The sequence below is a fragment of the Ammodytes marinus genome (assembly GCF_949987685.1).
Source record: "Ammodytes marinus genome assembly, chromosome: 15".
NCBI classification, from domain to species: domain Eukaryota; kingdom Metazoa; phylum Chordata; class Actinopteri; order Uranoscopiformes; family Ammodytidae; genus Ammodytes; species Ammodytes marinus.
In genome coordinates, this window is record NC_137219.1 from 18228081 (window position 1) to 18245214 (window position 17134).

The 17134-nt window shown below is 40.5% G+C and overlaps 2 protein-coding genes across 3 annotated transcripts in view; both read right to left on the reverse strand.

The window, feature by feature from the left end:
* The window catches only part of LOC307261484 (connector enhancer of kinase suppressor of ras 3-like), a 50392-nt gene extending 43476 nt beyond the window's left edge, over positions 1 to 6916 (reverse strand). Inside the window, exon 1 of the mRNA XM_080042040.1 lies at positions 6716 to 6916. Coding sequence (XP_079898166.1) covers positions 6716 to 6767 — 52 coding nt within the window. The 5' untranslated portion in view covers positions 6768 to 6916. The remainder of the gene's footprint in view (positions 1 to 6715) is intronic.
* A 2222-nt stretch (positions 6917 to 9138) lies between these two features.
* qpct (glutaminyl-peptide cyclotransferase) lies at positions 9139 to 16086 on the reverse strand. Of its 2 annotated transcripts, none has more exons than XM_080042276.1 (7): positions 15947 to 16086; positions 13707 to 13853; positions 13215 to 13496; positions 11971 to 12138; positions 11222 to 11321; positions 10426 to 10542; positions 9139 to 10241 (listed from the first exon to the last, which is right to left on the reverse strand). In XM_080042276.1, the coding sequence occupies exons 1-7, from the start codon at positions 16079 to 16081 to the stop codon at positions 10102 to 10104; spliced, it is 1089 nt and encodes a 362-aa protein (XP_079898402.1). In that variant the 5' UTR covers positions 16082 to 16086; the 3' UTR covers positions 9139 to 10101. The 2 variants fall into 2 exon arrangements, with proteins under 2 accessions (XP_079898402.1, XP_079898401.1); XM_080042275.1 differs by having other exon boundaries at positions 9139 to 10283.
* Between the last annotated feature and the right edge of the window lie 1048 nt (positions 16087 to 17134).

A 17134-nucleotide genomic window follows, 5' to 3' on the forward strand; every position in this document is an offset into this window, starting at 1 on the left:
GTTCAGCATTTTAAATCCGGTAAAAGCAACTGGTGGCCGTGCCCCCGAATGCAACAAAGGGATTGCGTGACCTGTTTTGACGGCTAATTCACAGAGCTGCTGGTTTGGTTTTGGTAGGAGAGAAAACAGAAGCTGAATGCATTCCTCTCATATTCTGTGATTATTTGAGCATAACTGCATTAGCAGTGCTTTGATAACAATACCAACACAGCCACTGACTTCCTTTTTTCCTTCTGTGCACATCTATCTACCAGCAAATGACTTAATATATTTAAAATAACTTAAATCAAACGACTATGCCTTCAGGCACGATCATGACATGCAATAAAGCGTCGAGTGTGGGCAGGCGCCTGCACTTCACATCCCTGCATGGCTTTAGTGTCAGCATGTGACCCGTATTTCCACTCTCACCCGCTGTGCCACCTCAAGTCGGAGCTTTTATTTCCGTAGGCTTAAGCGTGCCTCCTCACAGGCCAATGCTCTTACAGGGCAGAGTGGGGCCAAATAGCTTGCAGGTCCTGCTAAACTGAGATCATCCAGGGAGATTTGCAATGCACATTTTAGATTTGAATGAAAAGCAAACTGGTGTAGCCCGGGATGGCAGATATAAGGGAGGTGCCAGTCTCATCTTCTGAGCAATGAAAAGAATTGTTGGACAACATGCAAATACAAACTGATTTTGGTAAATTGGTAATAAAAATCATCTACCGACCCTGTAGAGAGCTGTACATGTGAGGGGCCATTACTGTGTACTGTCTCAACACAATAAGCTGAACTCACTTTTACGAAGCTGAAGTAAATTGCAACTGTCAACCAATGTAAGAATAAGACCTATACATTGATTAAAACACAGACTCTTGTTTTGTCTCTCCATCTCCTTAGTCTCTAGAACAGTGATTAACTATTGATGATTTCTCTATTAGTCCCCATGTTAGAACTCCTGAGGCTATAAGGCTGGGACACTGGGCCATGTGTGAGAAACAGGCTGTGGAGGGGCCCAATCCACAGCAATCCCTTTCAGTGACTTCTCCCCAGGGGGAATCCTCTTACAGCACTTCCCTGAACTCTAAAGGCCTTTCTATGGAAAGGTAACGCGGTTATCTCCCCATCAATGGAACACAATAAGTTGATTATGAAGAGCTGAATAGCTGGATAACTTGGAAACTGGTAAAGAACAGAAGGCAGGAGTGTCACATAATTGAATGACTTTCAATTGAAGAAATGGTTTAAATGTGTTACTGCCTTGTATATGTAAGGCCACTAAAGAAGGACCATACAGATGTACGCTTCTATTAACCCATTGATGACGGCTGCTGCGCGATGCCACATTGCCTCTCCTGCCTGATGCTGCGTCGTGCAGCAGTTACTTTATCTAATTTTCATGGCATGCACAGCATTGAATGCACTGTCATTGGTTCAAATACAAATGAGGTGGGTTTTGTTGATTTTTTAAGACCACGTGACCACCCAAAAGTTGTGTGGTTTGCCGAAAATCACATCAATCAAAAAATAAAAAAATAAAAAAAAAAAATAAAAAAAAATAAGCCGGCTGTGTCAGCGATAGTGTATTACAGAACAGTTAGTGGCGTTTGGTGCGCAGAATCAAGGTCCACTATAGGCTACTGACGAAAATCACACTAAATATTTTATATTATTTATTCTTTTTTTTCTCCCCCATATAATTTTGACGATTTTTAGAAAAATTTGTTGGTGTGTAAGCGCTAAGGGAGCATGTTTAAATAAAACCTGTGAACCTTAACTTTTAAATGTATTTTATTTCATGTTTCTATGTGCTACACAGGCTTAGATATTAAGGTGTTGGTAGACTTGACAATTTGTACTATTTTTTCAGAAAACCCTCTGGCATTAAAGGCCTACTTCACCGGTTTGAATATGAAGGTGAATTGAATTCTGAGATCCTATGTAGTATAAATGTGCAAAAAAAATTAAAATCGGTTCATCCTAGCCTGAGAAAAGGCAGAAAGAGTGTTTTTTTTAACCCTATATTTCTCTTTCTCGTGACATCACAGAAAGAGAAATATAGGGTTAAAAAAAACGTACTTGTAAATATTACTGTGATGTCACAGTAAAAGACATCACAGTAATATTTACAAAGTAAGTTTTTTTTTTTAACCCTATATTTCTCTTTCTGTGATGTCACGAGAAGGCCTTTTCTCAGGCTAGGATGAACCGATTTCAATTTTTTTCGCACATTTATACTACATAGGATCTCAGAATTCAATACACCTTCATATTCAAACCGGTGAAGTAGGCCTTTAAGGACATGCATCCTAGATTGCCATAGTCATCAATGGGTTAAAAGCCTATGTGTGAATTAAAGGCCTACTTCACCGGTTTGAGTATGAAGGTGTATTGAATTCTGAGATCCTATGTAGTATAAATGTGCAAAAAAAAAAAAAATCGGTTCATCCTAGCCTGAGAAAAGGCAGAAAGAGTGTTTTTTTTAACCCTATATTAATCTTACTGTGACATCACAGTAAGATAAATATAGGGTTAAAAAAAAAATTACTTTGTAAATATTACTGTGATGTCACAGTAGGAGAAATCACAGTAATATTTACAAAGTAAGGTTTTTTTTTTAACCCTATATTTATCTTACTGTGATGTCACAGTAAGATTAATATAGGGTTAAAAAAACACTCTTTCTGCCTTTTCTCAGGCTAGGATGAACCGATTTCAATTTTTTTTGCACATTTATACTACATAGGATCTCAGAATTCAATACACCTTCATATTCAAACCGGTGAAGTAGGCCTTTAATACAACACCTGTCCTCCCTGATGCATATTCACAAGCATATAGTGTAAGGGTTGCTAAAATGGATTAATGAGGCCTGTGGAGCCAATCCAAACATAGAACTGCTCTTGTCCAATAGTGGCAGCACTAAAACAAGGAGACAGTGGATGCCTTAATAAGGGGTGTCTGCACAACGTCCGTTCACACAATGCTCCAGTTTAGGAAGTCTCTTGTTTAAGCCAGATAAGGATCATGGGCCATCATTGCTCACACATTACTATCATCTCTACAGATAAGGCTGCTGAAGGTACCTATCAGGAGGAATCATTCAGCTGGTGCGGATTCAAGGCACAATGTTGTTATTTTTCCAAGCACAGACTTGGTTCAAGACAAAAGCGCATTCAGCACATGATTGCCACCTCACTGACAAGCTAATTGCCTTCTTGGCACTTTGGTGCTATTTGAGAGGCAGGATACAGCCTCACGCACACACCCTAGCTACCACTCTTGTGTTTTCAATCCACTTGACATCAAACAAACCAGCTTTACGACGTCAGAGGGAATCACGTGTTGGAACCTACATCTGACCATTCATATCAGACTTTTGATTATGGGAAAAGTGCTCACCCAATATGCACATGGTCAAGCTCCTTACACACGACTGATAGGCTAATAGAGCCTGGCCGTGTTTAAGTGTGTGCCAAACAGGGCTTTCTGGTCTGAAAGGCTGTATGAGAAAGATGTAGGCCACTAGATCAGCAGGACTTTTAAATCACGATCCCTTGCTCAAAATAAACCCATCGTTGAGATTCGCATACCTAATCCATGAGCAGATTCAGGGCTTTGAAATTTGACGAGCCAGTGTTTAAGTATAGTAAAATGCTGGAGGATATCCAGTCAGTGTGTGTGTGTGTGTGTGTGTGTGTGTGTGTGTGTGTGTGTGTACTGGACTGCAGCGTCTGGACTTAAAAATAATTGAATTAAAGCCTCATTCAGACAGTAGTGTTGCAGCTTTGCATGTTTGGGATGCCTTGTTTAAACTTGGCAGTGCTACTCGCAGTAATTACAAGTGAAGAAAAAAGTATGTTTGGTAAATGACAAACTATTGGGCTGAGTTAACATAGCCTGAGCAGTGCCAGCGCTTTTCAGCTGATGTATTGCCCATGTGGATTCAGGACTATATTTGGAAGCATATGACTTTAACTTTTTGACTAAGCGAACATGGGTAAGCAGGTCACTGTTAAATGTAACTGGATCTGGTCTGCAAATCAACCATGGTTCAATACATAAGGGTCACAACAAAACCAAAACTTTACGGATTGAATAAAAACACTGTGCTATGTCGTCATTAGAAAAGTCCCCCAGGGGAAGTAGTCCCACACATGACATGTGGAAGACAAATCACATGACACCACCACAGGTCCAGCTGGAAGATCAGAGCTTGTGGTGAAAGAAATGTGCTTCGGGGCAAAAAAACAAAAAACCCAACAGTGTTTAAATTGAAAGAACCAAACTGCCTTTCACTGGCAATAAACATGCAGTAGCAACCACTGCTTGATCTCCTTGGACAATGCAAGTGATTAACAACTGTCTCTCAATACACAAAAGCAGTCCTTGTCCTACTGAGGTAAGCAAGAGCAAAGGCCTTCATACAGTGTTTTCTGGGAGTTAAATTCGCCTTCTATCAAACAACTCTGCAGACACAAGTGTTTGCTATTATTGGTGTGAGCAGCAGGTCAACACGAGGCCATGACCTTGCTCTCATGTGTTTTACTTGGGTTCGATGCTGCTTGTCTTTGGTATGGAAAGTATTCATGTTGTTCTTCAGTCCAACAACATCAGTGGTGACATACAATTGTGGCTGTGTGTACTACTGTACAGCTGTCTCTGTGGACGGCACACAAGATCTTTTCTTTTCAATGGACACTGTTGGCAACTTCTGGCCCTCGTGCAACCACTTACTTCAGTGTTCTTGGACACTCGGATGTTTGTTTGACGTGATTGTGGAGAATGTGGAGATGATAACGTCAATGTTTTAAAAGTCTACTGAATGAGATAATATAGCATTTTATGGATAACTGACTTGTACTATTTAAATGTTACGCTTCACACATTTCCACATAAAGATTTTAGTCTTGAAAATACTTTGAATATTAGTTGAGCGCTTTATTTGTTTTGTGACTCTGAATGCTTGCAGGCATAAACCAATCTCTTGCAAAGTAATAGTAGCCTGCACACCCACTGACATCTGAGATACAACTTGCACATCTGCATCATATGCTGGGTTGATTCTTCATTGTGAAAACTGAAGGGACCACTTTAATTTAATGAAATTCAATACAACCCTGTTTAACAAGTGGCAGAATGACCTGATACTGACCCATAATGTGGTATAAATAATGTTTTCAAACATCCCATTATGGTTTGTATGTGAACAGGACATTTGATAAATTCCCATGGATGGTCTGCTGTCACTTTGGTTAGTTCACTTGTACAAGGGGCTCTTCAAATGCACTGGTTAAGAAGACCCATATATAATAGCCAACTGCTGAGTCAGATTTGCAGGAGACTGACAGCGATGGGGCCTGTGTGTGTGTAGACAACTAATCCTCGGCCCATGCATGAGTGCCCTGGACGGGCTCTTTTCACCGGACACACTGGAACTAACCCCTCCACAATCCCCCCTTTAGCTCCCAACTATGGATGAGCACTGCTGGCATGCCTCAATCAGCAGCTGCTGTGTGCTACAACACTGTTATATCTCCAAATAGTGACAGAAAAAAAAACCTCACCCTGAGATACAAATTATGAGATTAAAGAAAAAGGAAGTCACAAGGAATTTGCTTTGGAAAGTTTCCAAATGTCCTTGGATCCGCAGCTTTTTCCCACCGCTGGCCATAAACAGCCCATTACTCCTTTTGCCACATAATGTATACACACACCACACTTTTAGTTGTGTGTTTGGAACGGAAAGACAGCACTCTCTCGGACTACTTCCGTCCATACTTCACATACCATTTGGAGTTTGTCAGCAGCCATAACTATGCTGTGACTCAGGTTCAAAGCATAATAATGCATTACCATAGCAGGCATTCCTCTCAGCACTTCAAACAGGCATGGTTTTTCAAATGACTGTCGTATCTTTAGAGAGAAAAATAGCACTCACACAACAGAGATCTGACTTTAAAACAATTGATGGGAGTTTCAACAATTCTTCAGAGCAGAGCAAGTTTGTGACACCAAAGCAGGGATTTGAAAAACAGTGTAACCCACCACAACATTATAATGACTACTGCTTACACAGTAAGTAATCAGAATTACATAATTAAAAACAATGAGTAATACGAGTGAGTGTTCACTGTCATTCCTCACTTGTTCAGTTAGGCAACAAAACTGGTTTTATATTAGAGAGCCTGGGGCAGACCTCTCCCAGTCAAGGGTCTGTGATCTCCAGTGATAGCCTAATGACTTCAGGGTTTCCGACATAGATTAGAAGAAAAAAATGTAGGGACTGAATCAATTAGCCTATGCATTTAGCCTACTTAGGCTACATTATAATATTGAAGTCGAATAATGTTTGTCACTTGAGAGCAACAAAAAGTGACTCACAACAACAACTCAGTTCAAACTTTGTAGGCTTATAAATGACAAGCAATAAGCAGCCTTGGCTATCAAAGGGCGGATAACACTGTCTATACAGCTAGCTTCAGTGAAACTGCTTTACATGCTAACATCTGTAAAGTAAAGGAATATGCAGTCCCATTGTTTAGCGCTTCGGTGGAGGTATGTTGACACACAGAGGAGCAGTTTCTACGAAACTAGCTTGAGATAACTGAGAGGACACTCAGAGTTGAGTCACAGAAGCTTTTTGACAGCAGTAATGTATTTAATTGGCCACTCTTTCTCTCACAGAAATACTAAAAGTAAACTAACGTTACACACTGTGCTCCAGACTTACCTTTCATCCAGTCGACAACTTGCGTCGGCGTCCACTTCGTTATGGGCTCCATGGTTTCTTCGACACAAATTCAGACACACAAATTGTGTCTGAAGTTTGGCGACGTGGTTCAACAATTGAAATTGTAAAAGGTTGCTGTCACATTCTTCGCAACAGGTCGACGCTGTTGCTGTGTTTGTGTTCACCCGCTCCTCGGCTCTGTGCACGCGTGACTGGAGGTGCCGCTGGACTGAAATCCCCCACAGCTCCTACACCGCTGCGTTCAAGTGCTGCCGGCAATACTGGGAAAAATCACAATTTGGTAGCTCTATAATGAAATCGGACAAGGAAAATACGGTATGATTCCCGCAAAAGCAAGACCTTTTAGACAGATTTTGTTACAAATAATTGTTATAATAAAATAACGTTTACCCTACCCCATTCGTTTACCAGGTCCGTACATGGAAATGGAAGTTTACGGACAGTACCTGAATGTAGCATATGATAGCAGATATATTTTCTGTTTGTTCGCCGCCCCTATTTAAAATTGGAGGCGTGTTCATCAAACAGTGCTTCCCAGATTTTTATAGACTGATTATACTGCAAATCTGTCAATATGATTTTAATAGCGGGTAAGGCTTCAGTTAAATATTAGCGCATAATTTTGAACAATTTGTACAAACGCATTAAGCATTATTTTTGCCTATAACCTGCCACACACCACAGTACACGAATAATGGCTAACTGACATGTCATTAAGTCATTAGCTTTATATCAGCTGCATTTGGGCAATTATATTTGCAGCCAGCATGATATAATATGCAAGGAAAACAGCTGTGACTTCCCCCCCCCCCCCCCCCCCCCCATTAGACCGAATGTGACTCACAACTGCTCTCTGTTGGTCACTAGAAAAATATAGATTTTATTGTGTTTTTTACTTTCAAATACATTCAGTACCAACCTTTTGGATTGTGATTTTCTCCTGACAGTGATAATAATTGATGCACTGCCATGATGAATTCATACATTTGACCAAACATCATCTTATTTCCTTGCTCTTGGCTGATGGCAAATGAATACATACTAGCAAGCTTTAGACCAGAACTGGTGACTCGTAGTCAAAAGATTAGAATGCAGGAAAAGCAAATCAGGTAGCCAGGAATATATTAATATAAAATTAAAAAAGGACCTTGACCTAGAGTTGTAAAAGTTAAGGATGATTTTAATTGATAAGTTTTTCATGCATTTTAAGTGTTGCAAGTCCGGCATGTGTATGACTCTAAAAAGGCCTTTGAAGTTCTCAAGTAACAGTTGTGGCTTATTGTTTTCCAAAAATCTGACACACCTTGAATGGGAGATTCCCAGCCCTTCCCAATACACTTCATTATTGTACAGCTGGAAGCTGGACTGTAATCAGCTGCAGATTAAAGCTTGGTTGTTATTTAACCTGGGCATACATGCATCAATTTGCTGTCAGGCAAGAAAACTCTGGAAGCCACAATAAGGGTGCCGTGCGACAGTTTGCTCTGCTTCTCCTCTTTCTCCTTGTTCCAACATGTGGCTTTTCTTGCCGGTTGGACTGCTCTGAGCCATATTTTGAATACATGTAGATTAGAGTTAATTAAAGATATCTCCTTCACTACATCTGAACAGGGTCATTTGGATGATGGCTGACAGTTAGAAGCCCTGAGGTAAGATGTTTGTACAAAACCATTACACCAAACTGACAGAATGAAATAAAAGAGGATAAGTTAGAAAAGCACATTGTAAGACAAAAAAACAAGGTATGGTACAAGGCACTTCATTTCACTAAAGTTATGCCAATGTTTACAAGTCAGAGAACGCATTAAAAATTGGTTTCCTAACTTTCAGGAGTTTGGGAGTTCATACAACACATTGCAATGCTGTCCTAAGTGACTAATGTTGTAATCTCCTTCAAGTCAAAGATATTGAGTATGTTGGTGCTCATTGTTGCCATTGGCATCAACACATTTCTCACTACAGCAAACAGGAGAGTCCGAACCATCTTGTTCCCATAGGAGCGGGCTGGATTGAAGGAGATTTGGGTGGTGTGGAATTCAGGGGAGGTCCTCTCTGATAGGATTAAGAGAATCATGGGTTTGTAGTGGAGGTGAGGCAAAGGGATGGAAGGGTGTTTTTGGTCCTGTGAGAGAGGGTGACAAACCTGAGCACCGGATGCATCACTGAAAAAAACGTCATAATCTGCTCTTGTTGTCCTAGGTTAGAATTACCGAAAAACAACAACGCTTCCTCAAACAAAAGGTCACCTTAGACAATCACAATGACCAAGCATCCGCAGTTAAACAAAGACTTGTTAAGATAAGCAAACTCCGCATGATCCACCTTGTAGCCTGAATCAACGCTCATTTCAGCTTAAAAAAAATACAGGAAGTCTAGTTTTGGCACAGTTTATTATTGGACTAATAATGTTGTATATACAAAGACAGGCACGTGAAATATCAGCACAGGAAGATATCCACCTCACGATCTAAGAAGACAGGAAGAGCTGAAGATGTCGTTTCAATTACAAATAAACCCACTTCCACCAGCTAAGAGGTCTGCTCTATAGACACTGAAAAGATTAGGTGCAGGAAATGTAACATACCCTGTAGCTAAAACCACACAGGGTGCCATGTATGTTTGAGAGGCATCCAGTGGGTGGCCATATTGTTTATACATTCATCCAAAAAACATGCAATTTCAAAGGTTCCTGGATCTTATTACATGACTAAGTGTTTTCAGGATAAGGCTGTCCCTGAAGCCATTCATGATGCAATTATCACCTACTTTGGACTTGCAACACATTTGTGTATTTCAATGCCGCCAGGGGAATCTGTCAAATGAAGGGTGTCATAGCACTTTAACTGCTCACAGTCATTGTTCTTTACCTCTGCACTGCTTTGTTTTCATCCTCTTTGAGTCACTGGATCCTTGACGTATGCACTGAAACTGAAACGCCTCCCCACAGTGTAAACGAGGGGTTAAGGCTGATATAAAGCGAACAGTGTTCTAAAAAACACTGAGAAAAATCCTGTGTGCTGATCTTGTTAATGGGGACTAAGGACTTGATCGCCTTTGAAGTCTGTCATGATTTTCACATACACTTACATAAGCCAAAATAGGTTTGGACAAAGATTTCAAAATACAGATGACATTAAGCTGCAATAAAACATATTTTCTGCAGTTTGCATCTGATGTGTAGAGCTCTGTGTATGCCTGAGCCTCACATTTCATTTTCATAAGGTCAAAGAATACAGGGTTGGTGTTGAAATAGCATCAAATACAGTGCAATCTTTCAGTCGGTTAATTAATTGCTGAAGATCTTTATTACAGGTCAAAATTGAAAGAGAGAAAGTTTTGTCGAATGGTATGCTGGCGGTTTTCTTTTACGGGGCATTCTGTGGGTTTGAAGGAACAGTTGGTCTGGCGTTGAGGTACTCCAGGACAAAAACCTGCATGATCTTGTTGAGGTTCTGAATGGTGGAGCGGTCCAGGTTAAGCTCGTTGTCGTCAAACATGTGCCACACTGAAGGGAAGGGGGAGGGGATAAGGTGGAGGATACGCACACCTGACAAGAGAGAGAGAGAGAGAGAGAGAGAGAGAGAGAGAGAGAGAGAGAGAGAGAGAGAGAGAGAGAGAGAGGCTGGATGAGGATCCACCAAAAGAGCTACACAATTCATGCATTGGTGTTATAGCAGCCGGGCGCATACCTCTGATTAAGAAAGGTATATGGTCATCTTCTATGTGGCCGACAGGTCGATCCGGCCAGAAATATTGAATGCTTTGGGGATGATCCACAAGCTGGTTCATGGCGTGCAAACGCTTTTCTGAGGACGTAGGAGGAAAGACAAGGAGTAAAAAAAAAAGAGTTCACCGGTTGCTTCATTTAAAAGGCAGCACATATTGGGAATGATTCATTAATAGTTCAATACATAAACATATCATCTGAATAGACTCATCAGGACTGTGTGTGTGTGGTTGGATGAATTTGCCCTGACAGTACTGATGACTAAGGCCCTAACAGGCCCACAACCTTCAACACGTTTTGATTCCTATGTTGGTCCTGACTGGTGCTCGGAAAGATGTGATATCACCTTTTTTCGAGAAAAGCAACGCCCACTTCAGAGAAGCGCAAAAAGAATGAACACACTATTATTACAGAAGTCTAACATCTTAATCTTTACAGAGAAGGATATGCTAAAGTAACACTTGATTGCACATTGCAAAGACGCTAATTGTTATACCGACTCTAATGCTCTATAAGTAATATGAGCTCCACAGTGGAATCATAACATTGCAATAGTTGCTAAGGAGTAGGAGATACAGTTTGACAGATGTGCAATAATTGGACTGTCTGCACGGTTGCCACATTGGCACCCATACAAGATGACGATCTGGAATGTGACTAATGAATTTATGAAATTAGGTGATTCATGTTGTTGTGGCACACCTTCCCCGCAGGTAAATTAGTGGTTTGCAACAATAGTAAAACATGTGATTATTCACCGATGCTCTGCAGTCTGGTGAGCCAGTGCACAGTGTTGGGGAACTGGTTGCCGAAGTGTGGGTTAGGAGCCCCGATCAGGTCCAACAACACCAACAGATCCTGGAGAAGAGACAGAAAGAGGGAATGAGAAGTAGATCTCATGAGACACTCTCCACACAACAACCCTAGAAGATAAGTCCCTGACAAGCAGCCCGTTACCAAAATAATAATCACACCTTCAACCCACCCATCTGTCTGTCCGTCTATGTGCATGCAAACACACACATGCACACACTAGGTGCCTCAAGATGCTGTCTGCTTTATCACTGTCTGTCCACACAGGAATGTCTTCATTTGTACATAAACTGTTGCACCATCGTTCAACAGCTAGGCTACAGACACGTATAGCAATTAACGTGACATCTTGTTATTGCAAACTGTATAACAAATGATGTTTGATATCAACACACCCAAGATGATAAAATGGGTTGCTTGGGGATTTCTTCGATAAATATACAAAACTCTTTAATACTTGCACCTCCCTTGATAAGGTGTGTGTGTGTGTGTGTGTGTGTGTGTGTGTGTGTGTGTGTGTGTGTGTGTGTGTGTGTGTGTGTGTGTGTGTGTGTGTGTGTATGAGGAGATCAGGAATAAGCGGATTGTGCTGAAATTGATGTGGGTTAACAAAGGAATGATCCCAAGTGTGATTAAAGCAAGTGATGATGCTAATCTTGCGGGCAGAGAAAAGTGAGGAGATGTGTTTGCGTACAATGCTGTCCAGTTGGTTGGTGTCTGTGGCTCCGGCGGGGTACGGGGTGGTCTGCATCTTCTGGGCCAGGTGTCGAGAACCATACAGGGAGTCTGTGGGGGTCCATTGAAAAAAGGCCTCCTCTCCGTCAAAGAAGAGCAGCTGCAGGGACAAGCTGGATGTGGTGTTCTATATGGGAGTTAAAGAGAAGACATTCATGAGCCAAACTAGTGTGCATGCATTTCACATACCTTTGCTGCCCCCTGGTGGTTTAGAGATTGGAGTGACACAAAAACTGGTTTTCTGAGGTAGTTTTTATGTGAAATATTCATTTGATAATTTAAGTGAGTAACACTGATCTAAAAATATGCTTCTGTAATTGAAGGTTCAAACTTTTTTTCTACAATGTCATGCGTCCGCTTTGATATTGATTATGTGTCTGCCACCATAGCAGCTGATGTATTTTGTATTCAACGTGATTCCTTTTTCTCACAGTCACCTTTTGTGACTGACAGCTGAGTCTGATAAACATGTCCCTTGGCTGATCCCTCCGTGTCAAAGGGCCGTGTCACTGTCTGACGTACAGACAGGGGTCTGAGATCAGCTGTGACACAGGAGAAGGGTAGAAAAGCACGCTACATGAATACTAAGTGTTTTCCTTGTGGATGACTTGTTAAGAGAGCAATTGAAAACAATGTTTGGGGATAAATATATTCCTATAAAAACAACTAATAATAATTAAAGCTATTTAAGCTGTATTATTTGTACTTTAACATGTTACTTTTGCCAATGATGTTGTGTTTGATTGGAGGTTTGTTCACATGTCACCGGAGTCTTTAAATTGGATATTAAATTAAATATTTATGGTTTTCCTAAGGCCTTCACTTAAAAAGCAACATGTAATGTTGTTATTCTACATGGCAAAACCTTGAACATCTTATTGAGTGATTTAGTAAAAATGCTTAAAAGATAAGGCTGGTGGAACCAATTATTTTTCTTTTTGTCAACAAATTCCATGAAAAGACCACAAGCTCAAATGAATTAATCCTACTGTGTGGGGGAAACTTGATTTGGAATATTCATCTGTTTATTTCAAAGCAAATCTTTTAGTGATCCATTCCCTAGTATGCTTTAGCTTAAACTAGTCCTGTATTGGAGTCCTAAACAAGTAGACCAAGATCTTTGTCATTCTGTACATTGTAATTGTGCAAATAATTTAAAAAAAAACTATACCCTTTAACTAATTGTATGTTTTCTGTCATCACCTTGTGAGCTTTCAGATCCTCATCGAGGGCTCGTGCCAGCTCCAACATCATGGCGCAGGGGACAGCAGAATCGGTGGCCCCGTGGAACTCCCTCCCGTCCCACTGTGGCGGGTAGTACTTGGAGTCGTAGTGACAGGCCAGGACCAGGCGGCGCTTGGCTGACGGGTTGAGGGTGGCAATTAGGTTAGTGAAGGGCAGGGTGCCATAGGGCGTCTGTGACTGAAACTTATCCTCTGTCACTTCCCAGCCTGCTCCGAGGGAACCAAGGGTCGTTTTGATATGCTGCGAACACACACACAAACGTGAAGAAAAAAATCCACTTTAAATGTGGAGGAGGTCTCACTCACAAGTGTAAACAAGTGTGATATCAGTTGCTTATCTATATATTACCAATAAAATAAGTGTTTCCATACTGTAGAAATAAGCTAGTGGCGTGTTTTCTGTACTACTGTCTCTATACTTCATGGCATCTTATCCTGCAAATAAACCCACCTCTTGCACAGCCTGGCTGCCTGAAGAGCCTGGATACCTGGTCACGAGCAGCGGCCTCAGGTCCCTCAGCCACATCTGATCCAGGTCGGTGTTAGACAGGGCAGTACGGGTCTCATCTTGTGTTAGAGTGAGAGCTCTGTGATGCAGCTGAACAGAACCAACGGAGACAAACCAGATACAATGACATGGATGAGGAATATAGCATTTGGTTCAAGTGATATTTAGGAAAGAGCTCCTGTGTATTTTAGAATGACTGTTTCAAGGTAATCGTTTGGCTGGTAAACATCGGTTGCTGTGATCAACTGTTCAGCACTGCAGAATGGGGAAAACATACCAGTCCATTATTAGGCAATGTGTACTCTGGTTCTTCTCAGTCAGTCTGTGTCATGGTACAGTTTCCCAACTTCTCAGTAGAATGGCAGAGGATTTCTTTCTGTGCTGCATTTAAATTACGCAACAAAGAGGATGACACATGTCTTACGGAGCCACTGATTTGTAGTTGGTGTTTTTACTGGAAACCTTCTCCCTCAGTCTGACAACAGTGACATGTTTTTATATCTAAGTTGCTTGGGACATCTGAAGAGAAAAAGCCATCTCAATAAAAGATTTATCATATATGTATATCACCTACATAACAATAAAAAAGGAACTATATTAACATAATGAAGCAACAATGTGATCTTTTGGTAAGATTTTCTCACACTTTGGGGTTTCAAGCTGTGAATTTCCCTATAACACGTCCTCAGAGAGAGAGAGACACAAGAGCCAATTAGACAAGTGTGAATAGACATTGATTGAATGGCTTCAAATACAGACAAAGGCTCATTTAGGGAAAAAAGCAGAGATCTACTGAATAGAGAAGCATATAATTGCTGGCAAGGTATTGCCGTCTCTTGCTCTGGAAGATAAAGCCATGATTGTGAAAAGTGGTATCAACCAGTTTGTGCAAATTGAAGGAGCCCAATATGGATATGGATTCCTTTTGCAAGCTGCATGGGTCGATTCAATGCGTCAAAGAAATAAAACAAAACACACACAGTCACAGGTTAGACTACACATATTGATTATGTTCAGTCCCAAAGTTCACATGCTGAGAGCCATGGTCGTCCTGGTAACACACTGAACGGACAAAAAGGGGCAGAGAGCAGGAAGGAAAGAGCTGATGGTGAATATTAGAGCATGTAGTCTAAGCCTGACACTGCTTCAGACTCTTGAATAATAAGTCCTCTCTGGGTACACTCTTTAATATGCAACGCGTTGGAAATTGAAATCCAAACTGTCAATTATTTTAACAATCATTTATTTTTTGTTTACTGTTGGTTTGATTGCTTTTGGTCGTTTTTGCCTGATGTGTATGTAATGTTAAGTCTTTCAAATCACATTGGACATTTGTTCTTCCTCCTTGGTCTTTGGTTTCACTTTACTGTCGAGACAATAGGTGAGGTTGACATTCCTTAACTCTGTTCATCTCAGGCCAAGCAACAAATATGCACCTACAAAACCTGTCTACATGAATGACAATAATCCTGCAATAACAATGCATAAACCCATCTAAAGAGCTGGGGTACACTGGGCTCAGAGGGTTAAACAGGGGGTCCAATTAAGGTCTATAAATACCAAGACCTGCAATTGGAGGATCAATAATGATGACTGTGCTGCCATAGCAACTGGGCAAAGAGGAGAGGAGAAGAGGGGCACAGAAGAGGAGCGTGAATGGCCAGGTGAATCTCAGGAGAATTACACAACATTGCCAAGGAAACAGTGCAGACTCCAGAGGGTTGTTAGAACACCAGCAATGAATACATATATTATGAATTTCAAATATAACTTAGAGTTTTCCCCTTTAGCATTATGAATAAAGGATACGCATGCACACACAACCAGAAAAAATTATGGAATTGAATGATCTTTCATACAATTCAAACAACGTTCAACAATTTTCAAACAAAACATTTATAGATATTGGATTCAGATGTTTGTCAACAACACGAAAGTCAACAAGATATCTAGAGTAAATCAATTACTGCAAGCACTCATTTGAGTCTTGTCAAAAGTAGGATACCTGACAATGAAATATTAAAAACACTGCAATGGACAGTTTATATAAAAAAAAATCACTTCTAGAGAAGGCTTTTCTGTGGTTTTCAACATATAGGCTACAGTATAGCCTACATGCATTATAACTGCACTGCTGGTTAAAACTAAATCTGAACAGATTTTTTTATGGTGAATTTATTTACCTTTTCTTGTGTCCAGGGAACTGCATTGGTGCTGTAGATGAATGTCACCCAGATGGCCACAGTGTAAAATAAACGCATTATGGAGGGACAACTGTAGCTTCGCTCTGCCGTCGGTGTTGACGCTCCACTCCGCATTCCTGTCTCTCTTCTGTGAAAGCTTACCGATCATGTGAAAAGCAGGAGGGAGGACCCGAAGCTCTCGAAACCAAAGCGCGTCACTGCGTGTGCTGCTGTGCGCGTGTGTGGTAGACTACTTCTATTCCCAAGAGACTCATGTGTGTCTATGAACAATAATTACATTAATCATGGCAATTATGGCGGCCTTTGATTGTTGCAGTTTTTAAACAGATCAACACATTAACAGGATACCGAACGCAAGGAAGACCGACGATGTCTTATTAATGCAGCTTTGTATTTAACAAAACACACACATACAGTAATAAATAATATTAAAGTAATACCTTATATAAACATAATTATTGTAGTAATGTATGTTTGTTCTGAATATGGCACTGGTCTTATTTTTTTTAAACCAATAACTAAATAAAACATATAATACAAAAACTAAATAATCCTTATTAAATTATGTATGTAAGTACATTAAAAAATAATAATAAATTAGTTACTATTTTACTTATTTACTTATTTTTCGTGAAAGTAACTTGACTTACCACGTCACCTACCACGTGGTGTTAGTAGGCTCGTTCGACCTAACTTTCAGCTCGTCTGGAAAGTAGACGAGAGTAGCCGAGTGCAGTCGGGGGAGTGACGAAAAAGCCTGACTGAAGCCGGACAGCTCCGAGTCGGAAGTAGCGTCCTTGTTGCGGATGCTGTTTGTTTTCTAGTTTTATTTTGAAGGCCTGTTAGAAACATATTCGCAGGAGAGTCACACATGCTACAACCGATTAGAAGCAGAACACAACACAAAGACGAGTAAACACTTTAAAAGCGAGGGGCATTTTCAAAACAAGAAACGAGATATAATATCCCCATTCCCCACACATCTTTATCTTTCTTGTTACTTTACTAGAAAACCTAATTTTAAGTGATAAAGAATAATTTACAAATCCAAATAAAGGAGGTTTAGTATTTCTCCCTTCACATAACGAAGATGATCGGCCTAAATAAAGTTAAAGAAGGTCTAAGAAAAGATCCCTTATTATTATTGTAGAGATGGATATGATGAAC